General features: G+C 39.0%; 1 protein-coding gene across 6 annotated transcripts; it reads right to left on the bottom strand.

Moving 5' to 3' along the window:
• Positions 1 to 276: 276 nt before the first annotated feature.
• LOC148196900 (myosin-6-like) lies at positions 277 to 21,967 on the bottom strand. 6 transcript variants are annotated; one of them, XM_088093199.1, is made up of 8 exons: positions 21,556 to 21,967; positions 20,970 to 21,022; positions 20,752 to 20,811; positions 1,895 to 1,988; positions 1,297 to 1,444; positions 816 to 914; positions 641 to 711; positions 278 to 539 (listed from the first exon to the last, which is right to left on the bottom strand). In XM_088093199.1, the coding sequence occupies exons 4-8, from the start codon at positions 1,912 to 1,914 to the stop codon at positions 449 to 451; spliced, it is 429 nt and encodes a 142-aa protein (XP_087949325.1). In that variant the 5' UTR covers positions 1,915 to 1,988; positions 20,752 to 20,811; positions 20,970 to 21,022; positions 21,556 to 21,967; the 3' UTR covers positions 278 to 448. The 6 variants fall into 6 exon arrangements, 4 of the variants coding, with proteins under 4 accessions (XP_087949326.1, XP_087949325.1, XP_087949324.1 ...); XM_088093198.1 differs by having other exon boundaries at positions 20,970 to 21,967; XR_015780376.1 differs by adding an exon at positions 1,689 to 1,760 and having other exon boundaries at positions 283 to 539; positions 641 to 914; positions 1,297 to 1,476; positions 20,970 to 21,967.
• Positions 21,968 to 22,695: the final 728 nt, after the last annotated feature.

The raw sequence follows: 22,695 nt of genomic DNA, 5'->3' as shown, positions 1-22,695 counted from the left end.
TAATATAATATTTTAATTTATATTTGTATTTTATATGAATATTTTCTTTTCATTATTTTAGGAACTCTATGACTAATACCTTACAAAGGTGAGAATTCAAGCTAATTTTTATCTTAAGTAATTCAAATGAACTATATTTATAGAACATTTTATAATTTCAACCAGAATCTGGTTTCTAACTTATCAAGATAATTCTACTTATAATATATGTAGAACATTTTATTTGCAACCTCTTTGCAACAATAGAGAAATATACACTTTGAAACTAAGCCAAATATTCAAGTATTATTCTTCATATAATTTCTAACTTTTATTTACTTATTAAACACTATATATTAATAAAGATGTGGCAACTTCAAAGGCATACAAAGTTGAAAGATCAAAAGAATAATTCTTTTTATTAGACTTGAAAATTTTCTAATAGCAAAGAATATCTTATTGTCAAATGCTACTTTTGTAGATATCCTTCTAGTTCTGCCAAACCTGATTTTATATATTCTCCATGTTTGAATGTGCAGCATTCTCCATGCAAAAGAATGCTGGAGAACATAACATTTCCAATTAACAAGTCAACCCAGATGCAATGCCTATAATTAGTCCATTACTATAAAAAGGATTGAATGAAACAAAACATGTTTACCTATTAAAGAGTTCCACGTTGATGTATTGAAAAATTTGATTAAATAGCTTTTGAACTAGAACAGTAGGGACCTGAGGCAAAACATAAAATCAGTTTGCTCTATAACATTAAAAAGGACGTGGAAGTCAAGGGCTGTACAGATACCAATTCACTGTACTGTCAAACCTTCACATACATAGTTTTCTTTCATAATCTTGAGATATTTATTAAGGCATTCCATAATGCTGAGCCAAGAACCAGCTTGTTGACTGTTGTCATTTGATTCTCTATCTGCCTGAAGTCATATTATCATACGTAAGTGGAATAAGCATAGTGAAAGTGTAGATACACTTCTTTTTAAGTACTTTTGAGACAGAAAAAAGAAAGTAAACTTTTTCAAAAGTTAATTTGCAGAAGTTATCTTAGCTTCTTCAAAACATTATTTCCGTTTCTTCTTCTCCTATAAATGCTTAAGGTGAAATTTATCTAAATAGATCTATACTCAACTAAATTAAGTGGAATAAGCGTAGTGAAATTGACACTCTGTAGATTCTTGCTACCTCCACATAATTCCACCTATGACACTAATCCTACTGGCCTATAATTTGCTGCACACAGGCACCACATGCATAGGAATACCAAGAAATCTTCCATAATAAATTACACAGCCTCCATACCTTAATACAAGAAGAAAGCAGAGATGTCAAATCTGCCTTGAAATTTTCTTGAATGATTCCATATATTTTTTCCACGTAAGCTGCAAGCTGTTGCTTGAAAAGCAAAGCTGGATACTTGGCATCAACCTGATGCACTACATCAAAAGCACTGCTGGAAAGATTATTAGATGAATGAAAATCCTGAGAAACAACATCAAATTCCATATAGTGAGTTTAGTGGCATTGTCTCTATAATAATATTTATTAAAGTAAATACCATTATGTATAGGTGTATATTAAAATGATTTTGGGTATATTAAAATTGAAATTTTACTGATTTTGGGTAGCAATTCTTGCATAGTTTCCTTTTCATTTTCTTTGGCCTTTACTAGTATTGAACTTTAGACACTTACATGCTTCAGAGAAAAGTGTATTAATATAGCATGCTACAAGCAATAAGGAGACAACCACATCCTATTGATAACCTTCATTCACATTTCAGGAAGTGGTGTAAGATTGTGTAGTGTCAGAAAGTGTCAATTCAGAGTCACAGAAGTCATAACCACATTAAGCAAGAGATGCCAATTTACAATTATATAGAAACCTCTTTGAAACAAACCTGTTGTATAAAGCTTCCATCCAAACAGCCAAAATACGATAGGAGGATCGTCCGAAGTGGTCAGTTTTCCATCCTCTTGAAGCTCCAAAACCACCTGTTTGCAAAGGTGGATAAAATGATTAAGCAACAAGATAAATATCGCATGTCAACAAGTGTATCTTACTTATTATCAAAAGTAAATTTTATCAATCCAATTGGTAGATTTAATCTTCTTATAAAAAGTAGATCAAGTTTATAAGATAATATTACATAATTTAATAGTTTTTATGTAGTTTATTTTGCATAATAAAGCAGTTGAAAGTGTCTTTCTACAAAGTTTGGTACCTAGTATGAACTGATCTTATTCCTACGCACCAGTCAAGAAGGCTTTCTCTAATGTAGGGCAGTGGATTTGGGGAGGATGAAATTTACAGTCTTAAACTCTGGTCAGCCTCATGTTTTAAATTAGTTACAAAATAACAACATTCCACAATCAGTTCAAAATTAAAAGAATCATGTTTCCTTAACTAATATCTCTTACCTTTATTATAATCACCAAAATTATGGTTGCCAAAACCTCTAGAGATGCACATGAAGAAAATACATATTTCACTAACAAAATGGGCATCCTAATGACTTCCAAAACTACAAAAGAGGAGTTGTTTCCAGGAGTTGAACCCATGACTTCCAAGTCCATAAGCAGCAAATTTACTGCTGTATCAAGGCTAAAACAAAATTAAATCTCATAATTGCTTGATTTTAGAGGGAACAAGCAAGATCTCTCCCACTATGGTCAAAAGATCAACATCATACTTAGCAAACTTAGGAAGCAAATCATGTTTTGCAGACAACAGATTGGTCGGTAACTTAACTGGATATAACCTTTTATCTTTTATGGCAAGCAAACTTGACAAACTGAGTTTTTGCATTTGAAACTAAAAGTGAACAGTAGAAAAGACTTGAAGTGGTTGCTAACATGTTAAGTACATTTTTTTTCTTTTCTATTTCAAAGGAGGCAGAGTATCATCACAGGCTCAGGAAATTGCTTCATATACCTTAAGACCTGTGACATCACTCAAAATTTCCAACCAGCCATTTTCACTTCGAAAATAGTATTCTCAACTATATTTCCCACTAACCATTTATAATATAAAGAAAATTGAAAATCAAGTTGGCAAGAGAATGAAAAATAAAGATATAAAAATAAGGAAAGAGAGTTACTGTGAAGTCTCGGAAATTTAAACCATGATTACTGTCAAATCTGTCATTTATTTTCACTGCTGAGTCACCTGACTGCTTCCATAAATGCACCGCGCCAAACGTTCAGTGCATTAAAAACGCACTAAACGCTGCATGCAAGAGCGCCACTTGTCGCGTATAAGTTTCGGAAGTCAGAAGTGAGAGTGCAGGTGTCAGCAGAGGAGACGCTCGTTCGTTTGGGCGTGGAAATTAACAAAACTGAGTTTCGAAAAACGCTCTCTCACCTGCACGCACTCTTCTTCTTCCTCAGAACCAAACTTTTCATTTTTCTCCAACTTCTCTCTAGAACCAGTTCACCTTCTCTCTACGATAACTCCTTACCTTCTTCTCCGATCAACTTACAGCACCGTAGGAACGTTCGTCCAGCTGTGAGCTTCCTTTTGGACCGAACAGCTTCAAGAACTGGAACTGGTAAGTCCCCTTTCCGTAGCTCGTCTTTAGGGTTCTGGAAAAATAGGGTTTTTAGTTGCATACAAGCATGTATTCTAAGTGATCTGTATTTCGTGGTTAGATTGTGTTCTGGACGTGTCAAGAACCTAAGAACAACGTAGTTGGGCGAAGCCACATTCACATCTAGGACAAGTTTGATTTCCAATCCGGGTAAGGGAAGCTTATATGTTTAAGTTATACTTGTGTGTTGTATGAAAGAATGTTATGAAGATGTGTATGTGAGCTGTTTGAGTATGCATGAACGAATACTGATTGTATGGATGTATACGAATTCTTATTTGGTTGATCCGCATGTTGGGTTTGATATGTATGGAAGATGGATGATTAATGTAATGTATGAGTATTTAATGTGATAAATTCTATAAGATCTGTAGATTAATATTGGATATGAAGTTATGAAGTATGAATCGTATGAAAAATGAAAAGTTAAGATAGTTGGAAAAATCTGAATATGATAATTCTCTCTATGATAAATTACGTTCGTCATCGTACGGTCTTATACCGTTCGGTTTCTCTGACAAAGACTTAGAGTAGAATTCTTTCATTTGGAAAGAGTTCGGTTTAAGAACGAGCGCCTTCATTAAGTTACTATGCTTGAGCGTTCGGCTCAGCCTAGAGTTGTAGTATGCTTTAAATTAAATAATATTGAATTAAGAAACGTTCGGTCTGATACCGGACGTTCGTTCTAAAATAGCGTTCGGTCTGATATCGAACGTTCGTCCTAAATAGCGTTCGGTCTGATACCGAACGTTCGTCCTAAATAGCGTTCGGTCTTATGTCGAACGTTCGTCCTGAGTAGCACTCGACCTTCTACCAAGCGTTCGTCTCAATTGATGCTCAGTCATCCACCTAGCGTTCGTCATAGTCAGTGTTCGGTCACATACTAAGCACTCGTATTAGTGAATAACCAATTGGATAAAATAGCGTTCGTTCAATTATTTGAATATTCACATTCTTACGTTCGTTCTAATACTAGTATCGGTCTTCCATGTGCAAATTTCCTCAAAGAAGATTTCTAAGCATTATTAACCATCCTTCTTATATTGAATCTGGTTTAAGATCTTTATTATGAAAATTTCTAAGTATCAGTACTCCTTCAAATTGAGTCGTTTCATTTAACTGACCAAACAGAGAGTCACGTTCGTCCATCCAATACTTATTTTAGACGTTCGTCCTAATTCTTCAAAGGACTGAACGTTCGTCCTTTTATGCTCTTAAAGTTAAATATGAGAATGATGATAAATTATAAGATCTTACCATGCGAACACTATATTGAGTGATTCTATGAGTATGGGATTTGAACGAGCGTTCCATGGAGGAACGTCTCTTATATATATTTGAATGTTAAATTTGGTAAAGTATGACTGTGGATAAGCTAAGCCAGGCTTGGTCCATCCTGATATTCCGTGACACTCATTCTCAAGTAGAGAGGAGTAGTTCATGTGTGGGAATGGCAGGAGGTCCTTAGTCCATAAGTTAACATGGGCGACGTAAGAACGGACTAACCTCGAGTGGCAGCTGATTAGGTATATCCCGGCTACTACACCACTCGGGTGCGAGGACGCTTGTAGCTACACAGATCATACAGTCCGGACGGTCGTTATATATATATATATATATATATATATATATATATATATATATATATATATATATATATATAGTCATATAATGTTACATGAGTGCTTGCGTGGAATGATATGTTTATTGTATATGTTAATGTATGATTTAAATTATATAAGCTTACCCTTTCGTTTCCTTGTGTTGTCGCCTTGTATATGTACGTTCGTCCTGTCATTGCAATGATCATCCGTGTGGATGTGAGCAGATGGAGGTGCGTCACTTGAAGAAGTGCTAGAAGAAGAAATTTTGGAAGACGCTAACCTGGTGGAGGTAGAAGTTAAAGTAGAGCCTTAGAGCGCTCGCGAGTGTTTGTAGTTAGTTTTATTTATGTTATTTTGAACGTTCGGTTATAGTTTTGTAAGACCGTTCGTCCCTAAACTCTTGCTTGTATAAGCGTTCGTTATTTCTTTATGTTTATGCCGTTCGGCAATTAGACGCTAGTTCAGATTTGTAAGACTGCACTGTTTTATATGATTAATGTAATTAATTCTGATTATGGTAAATTACTATATGTTGGGATGTTACATTAGTGGTATCAGAGCAGTTTTATCCTTTTAAGGAACACTGTAGGTTATGAGTACACTACGTTTTTGCTGTGTGCTTATTATGTGTTAATGAGTTATTGTTTTAACTCTTGAACATTACTAACGCTCGTTTTTCTCTGATCCAGAGAACTAATGGCGCCTAGACTTCCTCCTCCTCCTCAACCGAATGAGTCCGATACGTCTGATGGACAAATTTGTAAGCACCAAAATATGATGTCACAAACTTGTTTCACAATCGGCAAGTATGACCGAATCGTTCAAGTAATAAAACTTGGTAAGACCAAGTATCGTTCTTCCCAAAGGACTCACGGCCTAGTTTAGTTATGTGGTTTCTTGATTAACTAAGACTTACAAACGAAATATTTGGGTTTAAAATGCAAGACAGAAAATAAACATGTATGCATGAATTTTGATCAATGGCAAAGACAAAAGATAAACATTTTCAATGGAATATATGAATGAATATGTTGTTGGGGGTCAATTTCATCTCATCCACTCTCATACATTTTAGGAATTCAACATTCAAATCATCATTGTTAATGCCACTCTCTAAAGTACCATTCTAGATGGCTTCTCCCTAATCAAATAGTTCATACAATTCCTAGCATTCCTAATGATTAGTTTATTTTGCGCAGGAGCTTAAAGGCAACCAATATAATATTGTCAGTATAATATTGGGAGAAATTCCCCGGATCTAGATTTCCCCGTACGTGTCCGTATCAACAAAACCAATAATCATGCATTAGAATGAGTTAAACAATGCAAGCATTAATCAAAGAGGAAAAACCCTAACTAATGATGAAAGAAAGCATATGTCTTAATTCAAAGATGTACTCAACAAATCCATATATGAGAGCTTCAAGAGATTACTTTGATTCCCCAACAAACATACAAGGTTTAGTTCACCATATTCATGGTGAACCTAGATGAATAACAATGAAAGTATGAAAGAATAAACCCAATAAAGTGGAAGAGGTAGCCTGAGCATCCAAGATCCTCCTTCAAAGGGGTGAAAGAGAGAGTGTTTGCCTCGTTTCTGCCAAAGATACCTAACTATAGGACGTGCAAGCCCTTATATACTAATCTAGAGTTACAAAAGATTACAAAAGTCCAAGCCCAAAAAGTGCCGCTCAGCGCCATTTACCGCTCAGCGGTGGTTACGCGTCTTCTTTCTTCCCCTCAGCGGCCATTTGCCCCTCAGCGGTTCCAACGCCACCTCTTGAGTGCCGCTCAGCGGTAGTTTGCCGCTGAGCGGTGCCTTCGACTTCTCCTTTTTGCACTCTTTCTTGTCTTTTCTAATGTCCTCTCTCTTATTCTTCACTTCTTTCACCAAATTCACCTCAAAACCTGCACAAAAACACTTAAATCAAGCATAAACCTGTCCAGCTCTCTTATTTCTGAAAATATAAACAAAAGGCATGATTTCAAGCTAGTTTCTAAGTCTAAAGGTTGCTTTTAGTATCAACTTTAAGCATGAAAATAACAGTTTTTCAACTGTTATCACAACCCCAAACTTAGAACTTTGCTTGTCCTCAAGCAAATAAAATGTAACTCCATCTCCAACCAATTCATATGATGGTTTACTCATTCAAAATCCTCTTTTCAAGATAAGTAATAACTTCACTCAAACTTAAGATCAAGAGTTCAATCAAGATGTGCACATGCTTTAGTGTTCACAAAGTCATTTAAATTCCAACAAATGCTATTTTTCATGAATGATCAATCAATTAAGCATGGATGTTCATGTGCTTATGGAATATTTCCTCACTAGGTAAAGTGTTTCACTCAACACACAAGTGTATAAGAGGTAAAGTGTTTCACTCATTCACTCCACTATCACAATGTCACATGAATCAACTTTGCCTTTCATTTAACCACAATCAAATACATTCACAAGCATGCATCATCACAAGGACTTTTCAATGGCTTATAATGTGGCTGGGCTAACAAGAAAATTGGTTTTTCTGGATCACAAAATCCTTGAGTTAAGAGAATCATAACAACACAATCTTCTTATTCATTCCCAACTTTCTTTTGCCTTTGCTTTTGCATTTGCATTGAGCTTTGCTTCTTTTTCTTTTCTTTTCTTTGCATATTCTTACTTTTTAGCTGTTAGCTCAATGCTTTTTCCTTTTTCATGTTTCCCTAATAACCCCAAACTTGAACATTTAACAATACCACACAAGATCTTCTACTTAACTCAAGGTAAAGATTTTCAATCAAGGGTGTTCAGTGTATATTTAAGGCTAAGGGTTCAAAGGATAGAACACAACGTGTTCTCTTTTAGAAGGCTAACTTTATGAATTTGGCCAATAAAAAGGGTTTCAAAAACACGGCCTTTGATCATATGATGCAAAACAAGCAATTGATTCAATCATAGAAAACCTGGGCTAAGTCATTCATGCTTTCAAAGTAACAACATTCAACAATAACAACTCTGGAGCTCAAAACCTCACATATAAGCTCATTCACATTTGACATGCACATCCTGCTTAATATCACAATCACAATCATGATATTATGCATTTGTTCACAAAGCTTGTGAATCACCTGTATAAGCATTTTAATGTGCACATCATCTCAACATCAATCAATCAATAAGCATCATCAAGCATTACTTATCACACAATCACAGTTAATAGCAAACCATCACAAAAAACCAGGTGTTCAATAGAGTACATCAAACCCTAATCTAAAAACAAAAACAAATAAGTTCAGAAAACTTAAACCACAAAAGCATAATCATATGATAGCATTCATCAGTAAATGCTATCTCAGCTCCTCATCAGTCCGAACTCTCTGTATCTTCCTCTTCCTCTTCATCATCATCTTCATCAAATGCATCCTCCTCCTCAGCTTCATCTTCATCCATGTCTCGGGCTGAAGCTTCAGCTGCTTCAGCTCCTCCATGCCATGGTTCTTCTGGCCAAGCTACTACATTATGGAATTCATCCATAGTCCACCTGTGTGCTGGAGGGGTATCATACATCCCCACTATCATCTCAGCCGTGGCCACCTGCCCTCTGTGGATGGACTGCAACTGAGCACCTATAAGAGACATATACATGTCCCTCATCTGGAATGGTTCTGCCTCATGAGTATCAGCAGAAGTCCTGCTCTGTGCTGGCCTTCTCTCTCTACGAGCCTGGCGTGGTGGCACTGGCTGGGCTGCCTCCTCACCTCCACAGTACTGTCTGTAATAGGCCTCATCTATAGCTTTTCTTGGCCTCTCAAATGGTGGAACAGAAGTGTCCACCCCAGCTAGCTTGCAAAGATGAGTGATCAAAGAAGGATGTCCCAGTGGTGCTTTGTTGTTTGAGGTGTTAGCACACACACTAATCTCATCAGCTATCACCTGCCCAATATTAACATTCAAGTTTCTGATAGCACAGTAGATGAAGAGTGCCCTGCTGAGAGTAATATCTGACACATGTGAACATGGCTGAATGTTGGCATGAGAAAATGCTATCCAATACTTTGCAAGAGGAGTCAAATCTGTCCTCCTAATATTAACCACTGAGCCAGATCTATTCCTTTGGAAGTGTCCTCCAGATATGCACAATACTCTCTCAACATCCTCAAAGTCAGCACCTTCCTCCATGCTAAGAGCAAACTGGCATTGCTCACCAGCCCACACAGTATCCAGAAAGTTATTGATGGAGTCAAGATCATACCTGATAGCATGGCCTCTAACATAGCCCAAATAATTCTCAGCTGGATAATCACCAATCTTCTTTGCATTGGTGTAGAATTCTTTCACCACAGCTATGTTGGCAGGTGATGGATAAGTGGCTAGCTTCCCCCAATCATTCCCTAACACTTGCTCTCCAAATTGAGGAGCAAAGTTAGGTATCATTCCAACCTTTCTCTCCATTAGAAGTCTCCTGTCCTGAACCACCCTAAAGTGCTTCTCATGTTTCCTAGAGAGGAACCTGCCATTATGGGGCTGCTCTGGTTCCTTTTCCTTTCTCTTGGTTGCCATGGTTTTCAATCTCTTTCCTGAAGAGGATGCCATTCCTGCATTCAAACATAAATCCAAAACCACAGAACATGATGTTAATCATTAGTAAACACAAAACAAAACTCCTTTTGAAGCTAAACCACCGCTGAGGGCCAGAATTTCCCCTCAGCGCCACCAGCGCCACATTCCAACACGCAAAAATCAGAAAAAACCAAATCTGGCAGAGTGCCGCTCAGCGGTAATTTACCCCTCAGCGGTAACTCTGCAGATTTTTGAAAAATCAGTTTTAAAGCTTCCCTAACTCCACCCAAATGCAATTTTCAGTTTTCCAGTTCATAATCATGCAGTTTAATCGGTTCAAACATCAAATATATCATCAAATCATGCATAGAAATCAAAACCCCTAAATATTCATGCTTTGACAATCACATTCAAATTCAAGAACCCTAGAATGAACAAAATGCATTTTACTTACTTGGGTGGAGATACTAGATGCAATGAGAATGCCTTCAAACTAGAATGCTCTCTTCCAACCCCAAACTTTGATGGCACACTAGTGAAAAAGTGAATAGAAGAGAGATTTTCTTAAGAGGGAAGAGTGAAAAGATGTGGAAAACCTAAGAGAATGTGTGTGGAAGTGTTTGTGCAGAGAGAAGCCAGAAAATAAACCCTTAAAACGCAGCTTGGGGTATAAAAATACCCTAATGGGCTCGGGTCCCGCTAAGGGGAACTTAAGCCCCTCTGCGATAGTACCGCTCAGCGGTAATTGCCGCTCAGCGGCACTTTCGTGAAGTGCTCCCCTCCTTCTTTTCTTGACCTACGTGCCTTCCCTACATGTCTCTCATAGGTTCCCTGCAATTCAATGTTAAAAATGCTTATGCAAATCCTAACTAAAAATAAACAAACAAAAACAATCAATCAACTGGGTTGCCTCCCAGGTAGCGCTTGTTTAACGTCACGAGCCTGACCCAAATTCCACCAACACCCATCAGTAGGTGTTTCCAACTTACCAGCACCCATCAGTAGGTGCAAAATTTTCTTACCAACACCCATCAGTAGGTGTTACAAATATAGTATCCTTCAGTAGATACTTAACCACCTAGCATCCTTCAGTAGATGCTATCTCCAAAATAATTACAAAATAAAGTCCACAACTTAAAAATTACAAAACCAAAATCAAAATCAAAAGTTTGTCAATCACTGGGTTGCCTCCCAGCAAGCGCTCTTTTAACGTCATTAGCTTGACCCAATAAAGTTCAAGTTCCTTCTTCTTTTTCTTCTTTCTACTGAACTTCTTCAGAAATTTGATCAAACCAGGAACCTGTTGCAGTGTCTCAATCATAGGAACTTTAATCTCCAATTTCTTGAAGATTTCCATAAAGCACTTGAACTTCTTTTCCTTCCTATGATTCTTCTTTAGATGAGGATGTGATTTTTCATGTGATTTCTTCTTCTTTCCTTTCATCTTCTTTTTCTTCCTTTTTCTCTCCCTAAATTTTCTCTTTTTCTCTTCTTTTATTTTTTTCTTCCTTTCTCTTTTTCTCCTCAACTTCTTTATCTTCACACAAATTTTCTTTCTCTCTTTTCTCTCAACCAATTCTTTTTCTTTTTCTTCATCTTTATTTTTCTCACTCAACTCTTCTTTCTCTTTTCTCTCTATCTTTTCCGCATCTCCCTCTATTTTTTTCTCATCAAGAATCTTGTCACTTTCAGTGACATTGGTTTGCCCTTCCTCCTTAAGGTTAACTTCAGTATTAACCTCATCATCCAATCTCTGACTAATGTAACGAAAGTGCATCTCCATCCTTTTACATGATTCTTCAATGCTTTTCTGAGTAGAGTCGGAACTTTTCAAAAATCGTTGAAGGGTGTCCTCCAAACTTTCTGATAGAGAGGATTTTTGCTGCCATTGTTGTTGTGGTTGGTTCTCAAATTGTCCGGCAGCTTGCCAAAATTGGCTTTGATCCATGCTTGAGTGAGGTTCCCACCATTGGTTGAGATTACTTTGGTAGAATTGAGTGCCCATATAGTTAAACTCTTGACCAAATTGCATTCTGCAGACATTAGGCACAAAACTCTAGGAAATATTTGTTAGCACAAAAAGATATAGAAGAAGATATATATTCAGAAGATAAAAAGATTTAGAAGATAGAATCAAATAAAACCTAAAAAAAATAAAATCTAATCTAAAAGATAAAATAAAATAAAATCTAACCTAACCTAAAAGATAGAATAAGAATAAAATAAAATCTAACCTAAAAAGATAAAAAGATAAAATCTAATAAAATAAAATAAAATCTAATCTAAAAAGATAAAATAAAATCAAATAAAAACCAAAAAATAAAAAACAGAAAATAAAAATAGAAAACAGAAAAACAGAAAACAGAAAAATAAAATAAAATCAAATAAAATACAAACTGAAAAATATAAACAGAAAAATAAAATAAAAATTCGAAATTTAAAATAAAATAAAAAAAATAAGTCAAAGATAATCAATAATCAAACAAATTAACCAGTTAAACCACGAGTCCCCGGCAGCGGCGCCAAAAACTTGATGGACAAATTTGTAAGCACCAAAATATGATGTCACAAACTTGTTTCACAATCGGCAAGTATGACCGAATCGTTCAAGTAATAAAACTTGGTAAGACCAAGTATCGTTCTTCCCAAAGGACTCACGGCCTAGTTTAGTTATGTGGTTTCTTGATTAACTAAGACTTACAAACGAAATATTTGGGTTTAAAATGCAAGACAGAAAATAAACATGTATGCATGAATTTTGATCAATGGCAAAGACAAAAGATAAACACTTTCAATGGAATATATGAATGAATATGTTGTTGGGGGTCAATTTCATCTCATCCACTCTCATACATTTTAGGAATTCAACATTCAAATCATCATTGTTAATGCCACTCTCTAAAGTACCATTCTAGATGGCTTCTCCCTAATCAAATAGTTCATACAATTCCTAGCATTCCTAATGATTAGTTTATTTTGCGCAGGAGCTTAAAGGCAACCAATATAATATTGTCAGTATAATATTGGGAGAAATTCCCCGGATCTAGATTTCCCCGTACGTGTCCGTATCAACAAAACCAATAATCATGCATTAGAATGAGTTAAACAATGCAAGCATTAATCAAAGAGGAAAAACCCTAACTAATGATGAAAGAAAGCATATGTCTTAATTCAAAGATGTACTCAACAAATCCATATATGAGAGCTTCAAGAGATTACTTTGATTCCCCAACAAACATACAAGGTTTAGTTCACCATATTCATGGTGAACCTAGATGAATAACAATGAAAGTATGAAAGAATAAACCCAATAAAGTGGAAGAGGTAGCCTGAGCATCCAAGATCCTCCTTCAAAGGGGTGAAAGAGAGAGTGTTTGCCTCGTTTCTGCCAAAGATACCTAACTATAGGACGTGCAAGCCCTTATATACTAATCTAGAGTTACAAAAGATTACAAAAGTCCAAGCCCAAAAAGTGCCGCTCAGCGCCATTTACCGCTCAGCGGTGGTTACGCGTCTTCTTTCTTCCCCTCAGCGGCCATTTGCCCCTCAGCGGTTCCAACGCCACCTCTTGAGTGCCGCTCAGCGGTAGTTTGCCGCTGAGCGGTGCCTTCGACTTCTCCTTTTTGCACTCTTTCTTGTCTTTTCTAATGTCCTCTCTCTTATTCTTCACTTCTTTCACCAAATTCACCTCAAAACCTGCACAAAAACACTTAAATCAAGCATAAACCTGTCCAGCTCTCTTATTTCTGAAAATATAAACAAAAGGCATGATTTCAAGCTAGTTTCTAAGTCTAAAGGTTGCTTTTAGTATCAACTTTAAGCATGAAAATAACAGTTTTTCAACTGTTATCAACGTCCAGCAACACTAGGTTGTTGGAAACCGTGGTTGAAAGGCTGCATCAACAAAACACAACTTTAATGGAACAGAACGCCACTCTGATGCAGCAAAACCAGGCCGCTATGCAGAGTTTGGAGGCCTCTCGTGCCAATTCTGAGACGACGCAAAGACAATTGATGGAGATCTTAGCTGCTACAAGACACACCCCGGGAGCGTCTTCTTCCAACGCTGCCCCGCCTGCAGCTGAATGGAGTTTGGAGAGTTTCCTCCAACATCATCCGGCTAAATTCAGTGGGAAATGCCTTCCTGATGAGGCGGACCAGTGGCTGAGAGACATGGAGCGTATTTACGATGCTAAGAGGTGTCCAGATGAAAGCCGCTTGGCTTTTACAGAGTACTTGTTGACTGGTGAAGCTAGCCACTGGTGGACGAGTATGAAAGCCATCTTAACGGACGCTCAGAATCCCATCACCTGGGCGGTTTTCAGAGGCAAATTTTATGAGGAGTACTTCCCAGATAGCGTTCGTTACGCTAAGGAAGTTGAGTTTCTTCAACTGTCACAAGGGGCAAAGTCAGTGTCGGAGTATACCAACACCTTTAAACATCTTCTAAGGTTCAATACGATGGCCACCAGTGAGGAGTGGCAGTGCAGGAAATTTGAGAATGGGCTGAGAAGTGATCTGAAAGTATTGATCTCAAGTTTATGTATCCGGTCGTTTCCTTCTATGGTTGAGCGAGCCAAGGTTTTGGAGAAGAATATGGCAGAGGCGGAACGGTTGAAGAGGCAGCAACAGGTGAGTAGGGGACCGATCGTGTCCAGAGGAGGAACTGTTCAGAGGAGACCTCCATACGCTCGTCCAAACCAGCCTTCTCAGACGAGCGGATCTCAAGCAGTAATCCCTGTCGGACAGTCTGGACAGGGAAGTGTGGTTTGTTTCCGGTGCGGAGGACCGCATTATAGGTCTTCTTGCCCTCAGTTGGTGGGAGGAAAGCACTGCAACCGTTGCGGAAGGAATGGGCACTTGGATCATGAGTGCAATATGAGTGGGCGTGCAGTGATGAGGCCGCCGAATGCTGGGAGGAATCAGCCAAGAGGAGGACGAGCCCAAGCGAGTGGGCGAGTGTATGCTATAACGAGCGCTGAGGCAGCGAGCTCAGGTAACCTTATAATTGGTGAATGCATGCTGTTTGGTAGATCGTGTTGTGCTTTGTATGATTCGGGGGCAACGCACTCCTTCATCTCGAAGGCGTGTGTTGAAAAGCTGGGATTAGAAGTGAGCGAGATGCAGTTTGATCTGGTGGTGTCTACACCAGCAGCGGGTGAGGTTAGGACTTCCACTATGTGCGTCAAGTGTCCCATAGAAGTGGAAGGGCGTAAGTTCAAGGTTAGCCTTATCTGCTTACCTCTTCAAGGTTTGGAGGTGATTTTAGGAATGGATTGGTTGGCTGCCAATCGCATTCTTATTGATTGTGGAGCGAAGGAATTAATCTTCCCTGGTGAAGAAGAAGAAGTTCTTTCAGTGACGCTCGGCCAACTGAAAGAAGACATTATGGAAGGCGCCAGCTGTTTTCTCATTATGACGCATGAAGATGGAGAAGTTGGGAATGCGAATTTAGGACGATCGTCCACTAGTGACAGCAATGGACGATCGGTTGTGAAAGAGTTTGCGGACGTTTTCCCGGAAGAGATACCTGGACTTCCCCCTCGTCGTGAAGTGGAGTTTACCATTGATTTGGTGACGACAGCGGCTCCTATCTCGGTTCAGCCATATCGAATGTCGCCTGCTGAGTTAGCTGAACTCAAGGAGCAAATTGAAGAGTTGATAGAGAAGAAATTCATTAGGCCGAGCGTATCACCCTGGGGAGCGCCCGTGCTGTTAGTAAGGAAGAAGGATGGCAGCTCTCGGTTATGTATAGACTACAGGCAATTGAATAAGCTGACCATCAAGAACAAATACCCATTGCCAAGGATAGATGACCTGCTGGATCAGTTGCATGGGGCTGCAGTGTTCTCAAAGATAGATTTGAGATCCGGGTATCATCAAATCAGGGTTAAGGAGGACGACATCCAGAAGACAGCGTTCAGGTCTCGCTATGGGCATTATGAATATGTGGTGATGCCTTTTGGAGTAACGAACGCTCCAGCCGTGTTCATGGAATATATGAACCGCATATTCAGGCCTTATTTGGATAAGTTTGTGGTCGTCTTCATAGATGATATTCTCATCTATTCCAAGAACGAAGACGAGCATGAAGAACATCTTAGACTTGTACTTGGAGTGTTACGGGAGAAGGAGCTATATGCCAAGTTGTCTAAGTGTGAATTCTGGATGAAGGAGATTCAGTTTTTGGGTCATGTGGTGTCGGCTGGAGGCATCTCGGTAGATCCAGCGAAAGTGCGAGCGGTACTGGAATGGGAGAGTCCGCGTTCGGTCACTGAGGTACGTAGTTTTGTTGGATTGGCGGGCTACTACAGACGTTTCATTGAGGGTTTTGCTAAGATAGTGGCGCCGCTAACTCAGTTGACTCGTAAAGACCAGCCGTTCGCCTGGACCGATCGTTGTGAGGCCAGTTTCCAGGAGTTGAAAGTGAAATTGACGAGCGCTCCAGTGTTAGTTATTCCAGACGCGTCTAAACCTTTCGAAGTATATTGCGACGCCTCTCACCAAGGTTTGGGTTGTGTTTTGATGCAAGAGAAGCGAGCGGTGGCTTATGCGTCTCGTCAGTTGAGGATTCACGAAAGGAATTACCCAACGCACGACCTGGAGTTGGCAGCGGTCGTTTTTGCGCTGAAGATTTGGAGACATTTCTTGTACTGATCCACGTTCCAAGTCTTCAGTGATCACAAGAGCCTCAAATATTTATTTGATCAGAAGGAGTTGAACATGAGGCAGAGGCGTTGGCTAGAATTTCTGAAAGATTATGATTTTGAGCTGCTGTATCACCCTGGGAAAGCTAACGTGGTAGCGGACGCTCTAAGCAGAAAGGTGGTGCATGTGTCGTCCATGATGGTGCGCGAGTTGAGCTTAGTAGAGAGTTTCAGAGATCTAAGGTTACAGTTTGAGTTAGAACCGAGCAGCATCAAGTGCTGTAACCTTAGAATATCTAGCGATGTGTTTGATCGGATTAGAGTGAAGCAACGTGAGGATGAAGAGCTGGTGAAGATTTTGAGCGCGCTCGGTTCGGATCAAGCTAAGGAGTTCAATACGGGAACGGATGGCATGTTGCGTTATCTGGGTAGGACGTGCGTTCCAGATGATGGCGAGCTGAAGAGAATTATTCTGGAGGAAGGTCATCACAGCCGTCTTAGCATGCACCCTGGCATGACTAAGATGTATCAAGACCTCCGGAAATCATTTTGGTGGCCTGGAATGAAGAGCGATGTCGCTCGTTTTGTGGCATCTTGTCTAACCTGTCAACGAGCGAAGGCGGAACACCAAAGACCTGGCGGCCTACTGCAGCAATTGGAAATTCCCGAATGGAAGTGGGATAGCATATCCATGGATTTCGTGACCCATCTACCACGTACGGTCAGAAATCATGACTCGATTTGGGTGATTGTGGACAGACTAACAAAGAGCGCCCACTTCCTGGCCGTGAACTTGAAGATGTCGATGACGAATCTGGCTAAGTTGTATATTAAGGAGATCGTTCGTCTGCATGGAGTGCCTTCAAGCATAGTTTCTGACCGAGACACGAGGTTCACATCTCGGTTTTGGCAATCTCTACAAGGTGAGTTAGGGAGCAGACTACAAATGAGTTCAGCGTATCATCCACAAACGGACGGCCAGTCTGAAAGAACTATCCAGACGTTAGAAGACTTGCTGAGGACGTGCGTCCTAGATCACTTGGGCGCATGGGATGAAGTCTTGCCACTGGTGGAGTTCACGTATAACAACAGTTTCCAGGCGAGCATTGGAATGGCACCGTTTGAAGCACTTTATGGGAGAAAATGTCGAACGCCACTTTGTTGGTTCAAGGAAGGAGAGAACGTGCTAACTGGACCCGAGCTTATCCAGCAAACGACCGAGAAAGTCAAGCAAATTCAGGAGAGGTTGAAGACGTCTTTGAGCAGGCAGAAATCTTATGCTGATAAGAGGAGAAGACCGTTGGAGTTCGCTGCTGGAGATCATGTGTTCCTTCGACTCAACCCAATCACTGGTGTAGGCCGAGCCGTTCGTCCAAAGAAGCTGTCTCCCAAATTCATTGGACCATACCAGATTATGAGGAAGATCGGACCAGTAGCGTACGAGCTTGCATTGCCGCCTCAACTATCAAACCTTCACCCAGTTTTCCACGTTTCTCAACTTCGGAAGTATATAGCGAATCCATCACATGTACTGGAATTGGAGGACGTCCAGCTTCGTCCAGACCGAACGTTGGAGCTACATCCAGTCCGTATAGAAGATAGCCGCACCAAGTACTATAAAGGCAAGGACGTTCGTTTGGTGAAGATGGTGTGGGACGCTAAGACTGGTGATTCAACGTGGGAAGTTGAGAGTGCCATGAAGGACTTATACCCTAATCTATTTCCGGGTGAGTCTTTAATTTTCGAGGTCGAAAATTTTTGTAGATAGGTGGAATGTGAAGTCTCGGAAATTTAAACCATGATTACTGTCAAATCTGTCATTTATTTTCACTGCTAAGTCACCTGACTGCTTCCATAAATGCACCGCGCCAAACGTTCAGTGCATTAAAAACGCACTAAACGCTGCATGCAAGAGCGCCACTTGTCGCGTATAAGTTTCGGAAGTCAGAAGTGAGAGTGCAGGTGTCAGCAGAGGAGACGCTCGTTCGTTTGGGCGTGGAAATTAACAAAACTGAGTTTCGAAAAACGCTCTCTCACCTGCACGCACTCTTCTTCTTCCTCAGAACCAAACTTTTCATTTTTCTCCAACTTCTCTCTAGAACCAGTTCACCTTCTCTCTACGATAACTCCTTACCTTCTTCTCCGATCAACTTACAGCACCGTAGGAACGTTCGTCCAGCTGTGAGCTTCCTTTTGGACCGAACAGCTTCAAGAACTGGAACTGGTAAGTCCCCTTTCCGTAGCTCGTCTTTAGGGTTCTGGAAAAATAGGGTTTTTAGTTGCATGCAAGCATGTATTCTAAGTGATCTGTATTCCGTGGTTAGATTGTGTTCTGGACGTGTCAAGAACCTAAGAACAACGTAGTTGGGCGAAGCCACATTCACATCTAGGACAAGTTTGATTTCCAATCCGGGTAAGGGAAGCTTATATGTTTAAGTTATACTTGTGTGTTGTATGAAAGAATGTTATGAAGATGTGTATGTGAGCTGTTTGAGTATGCATGAACGAATACTGATTGTATGGATGTATACGAATTCTTATTTGGTTGATCCGCATGTTGGGTTTGATATGTATGGAAGATGGATGATTAATGTAATGTATGAGTATTTAATGTGATAAATTCTATAAGATCTGTAGATTAATATTGGATATGAAGTTATGAAGTATGAATCGTATGAAAAATGAAAAGTTAAGATAGTTGGAAAAATCTGAATATGATAATTCTCTCTATGATAAATTACGTTCGTCATCGTACGGTCTTATACCGTTCGGTTTCTCTGACAAAGACTTAGAGTAGAATTCTTTCATTTGGAAAGAGTTCGGTTTGAGAACGAGCGCCTTCATTGAGTTACTATGCTTGAGCGTTCGGCTCAGCCTAGAGTTGTAGTATGCTTTAAATTAAATAATATTGAATTAAGAAACGTTCGGTCTGATACCGGACGTTCGTTCTAAAATAGCGTTCGGTCTGATATCGAACGTTCGTCCTAAATAGCGTTCGGTCTGATACCGAACGTTCGTCCTAAATAGCTTTCGGTCTTATGTCGAACGTTCGTCCTGAGTAGCACTCGACCTTCTACCAAGCGTTCGTCTCAATTGATGCTCGGTCATCCACCTAGCGTTCGTCATAGTCAGTGTTCGGTCACATACTAAGCACTCGTATTAGTGAATAACCAATTGGATAAAATAGCGTTCGTTCAATTATTTGAATATTCACATTCTTACGTTCGTTCTAATACTAGTATCGGTCTTCCATGTGCAAATTTCCTCAAAGAAGATTTCTAAGCATTATTAACCATCCTTCTTATATTGAATCTGGTTTAAGATCTTTATTATGAAAATTTCTAAGTATCAGTACTCCTTCAAATTGAGTCGTTTCATTTAACTGACCAAACATAGAGTCACGTTCGTCCATCCAGTACTTATTTTAGACGTTCGTCCTAATTCTTCAAAGGACTGAACGTTCGTCCTTTTATGCTCTTAAAGTTAAATATGAGAATGATGATAAATTATAAGATCTTACCATGCGAACACTATATTGAGTGATTTTATGAGTATGGGATTTGAACGAGCGTTCCATGGAGGAACGTCTCTTATATATATTTGAATGTTAAATTTGGTAAAGTATGACTGTGGATAAGCTAAGCCAGGCTTGGTCCATCCTGATATTCCGTGACACTCATTCTCAAGTAGAGAGGAGTAGTTCATGTGTGGGAATGGCAGGAGGTCCTTAGTCCATAAGTTAACATGGGCGACGTAAGAACGGACTAACCTCGAGTGGCAGCTGATTAGGTATATCCCGGCTACTACACCACTCGGGTGCGAGGACGCTTGTAGCTACATAGATCATACAGTCCGGACGGTCGTTATATATATATATATAGTCATATAATGTTACATGAGTGCTTGCGTGGAATGATATGTTTATTGTATATGTTAATGTATGATTTAAATTATATAAGCTTACCCTTTCGTTTCCTTGTGTTGTCGCCTTGTATATGTACGTTCGTCCTGTCATTGCAATGATCATCCGTGTGGATGTGAGCAGATGGAGGTGCGTCACTTGAAGAAGTGCTAGAAGAAGAAATTTTGGAAGACGCTAACCTGGTGGAGGTAGAAGTTAAAGCAGAGCCTTAGAGCGCTCGCGAGTGTTTGTAGTTAGTTTTATTTATGTTATTTTGAACGTTCGGTTATAGTTTTGTAAGACCGTTCGTCCCTAAACTCTTGCTTGTATAAGCGTTCGTTATTTCTTTATGTTTATGCCGTTCGGCAATTAGACGCTAGTTCAGATTTGTAAGACTGCACTGTTTTATATGATTAATGTAATTAATTCTGATTATGGTAAATTACTATATGTTGGGATGTTACAGTTACCAAGTAAACTAATGGTGCAAATTTCTTAATTCAGTAGCATGCAATTCCTTTCCACAAGTCCTGAAAACAAGTAAAAAGGATGCCTATGAATGAATTTCAGTCAAGCTAAACAATTTTAAATCATTCAGTTATAGCATATTTTTCCAGTCCATTCCTTTAGCTCAATACCACGTCCAAGTCATGGGAATTTATATAATCAGTAGGAGATTAGTTCTTACTGTTTCATGCTGGTTAAATGTCTCTTTAAGACTGCTTCAACTTCTTCCTTAACCTGTAAAGAGACCATATATTTGATTCTAACATCAACTATTAGTAAAAGTGGAACAAACATTTATAAGATCAAAATCTAAGCACCCTACCTCAGATGAGAGAGAGAGAGAATTAACATAGGATATCTCTTAAAAAAAACACATCCAATTGTTCAATAATGAACTAGAAAGAGAATTTTGTTTTGCTGCATTACTGGACTTAACAGTCATTGCACAATATGAACAGTACTTCATCTTGTTGATTCATTTATCTCAAAAATATCACAGCATGAATGCAACACAAGGTATCTGCAGCCTGCAAAGCATGGTGTTACTCACAAACAATACTTTAATTGTCTGATTAAATTAATTCAATTATTCCAAGAAGCATAATCATGTCCAACTATCAAGAAACGCGCAAGAATATTAGACAGATCATATCTTCATGAAACAACATAAACAGAAAAGAACATTAAAAATTAGAAACATAAATAAATGCAAGTATAATATAATCCATAATGTTATGAAAGGTAAAACTTATGTCAATCTTCTTCACCAAGCTGTTGTAACCGTTCCGATCCTGCAGATCCCGCAACGTCTGTCAGCAGAATTAGCTTCTCGCGCCAAGCGCTGCAGCCAGTTCTCCAGCGACAGTGTTGGCGTTAATGTTGTAGGGCTGTCCGGAATCTTCAACGGCAACGGCGACGGAGGTGACGACCGGGATGTGGTTGGTGTCGATGAGGGAGCAAAGGATTGTGGGGTCGACTCTGGCGACCTCGCCGACGAAGCCTAGATCAGCGACCTTGGGGCTGGGACGGACGGTGAGGAGGCGGCCATCGAGGCCGGAGAGACCTACGGCAGTTGAACCAGGTTGGCAACCCGCGTAAATGGCATGGTGGTGGCGGAGGCCAGAGGAAGGGAAAGAGATGGGTGTTGGGGTTTGGTTACGAATGGAAAAGAGGGTTTGGCATTTAATATTACATTTTTTCCACCGCTTTATTTTTACACCGCCTATAAGTTTAATAGGTATAGAGATATCTTTTTATTCCTGTTTTTGAAGATAACCGGTGTAAAAGTTTTTGTCATTTATTAAATTTTGCCACCTTATTATTTTTAATACCTATTTTATGTATGACCGATATAAAAGAACTTATATTATTTACGATAATGTCATCGCATCTCTTTTTACACCTGATAGATTACAGCAGGTATAAAATATCACTATAAAAAGTGTATTTTGTACTAGTGTCACTATGCCTTAAAGTGTCCACGTCAGTCAATATATGACATGTCATTCACTGATTGCACAGCTGGACATTTGATCATTAACGATTTAAACGGAGTTTGCAAAAAAAACTAAATTAAACATAAATTACGATGTTTAGGACTACATTAAACATTTAAAAAAAATTAGAACCATTTCAAATAAAGCTAACAAAAATTGGAAACAATTATATTAAGCCATATTTTAATTTTTTTTTCATTCTCTATACAACCATGCATTGAACGAGTAACATATTTGATGTACCAACATAATTTATCAAGCAATAGTACATTAGAAAGTGACATGATCGTACCAATCAAATATACAGAAAAATGTCATGTTATGAAAAATATCATGTTATGAAAAATAAAAAACTAATCAAAATGTACAGAAAACACTTAACCTCCCATATATGATTTTTCCAACGTGTGG

This window comes from Vigna umbellata, chromosome 6 (assembly GCF_029865625.1).
Source record: "Vigna umbellata cultivar VRB3 chromosome 6, Vumbellata_1.0, whole genome shotgun sequence".
Classification (NCBI taxonomy): domain Eukaryota; kingdom Viridiplantae; phylum Streptophyta; class Magnoliopsida; order Fabales; family Fabaceae; genus Vigna; species Vigna umbellata.
Note: the sequence above shows the minus strand (reverse complement) of the source record. Positions and strands in the feature narration are given on the sequence as shown.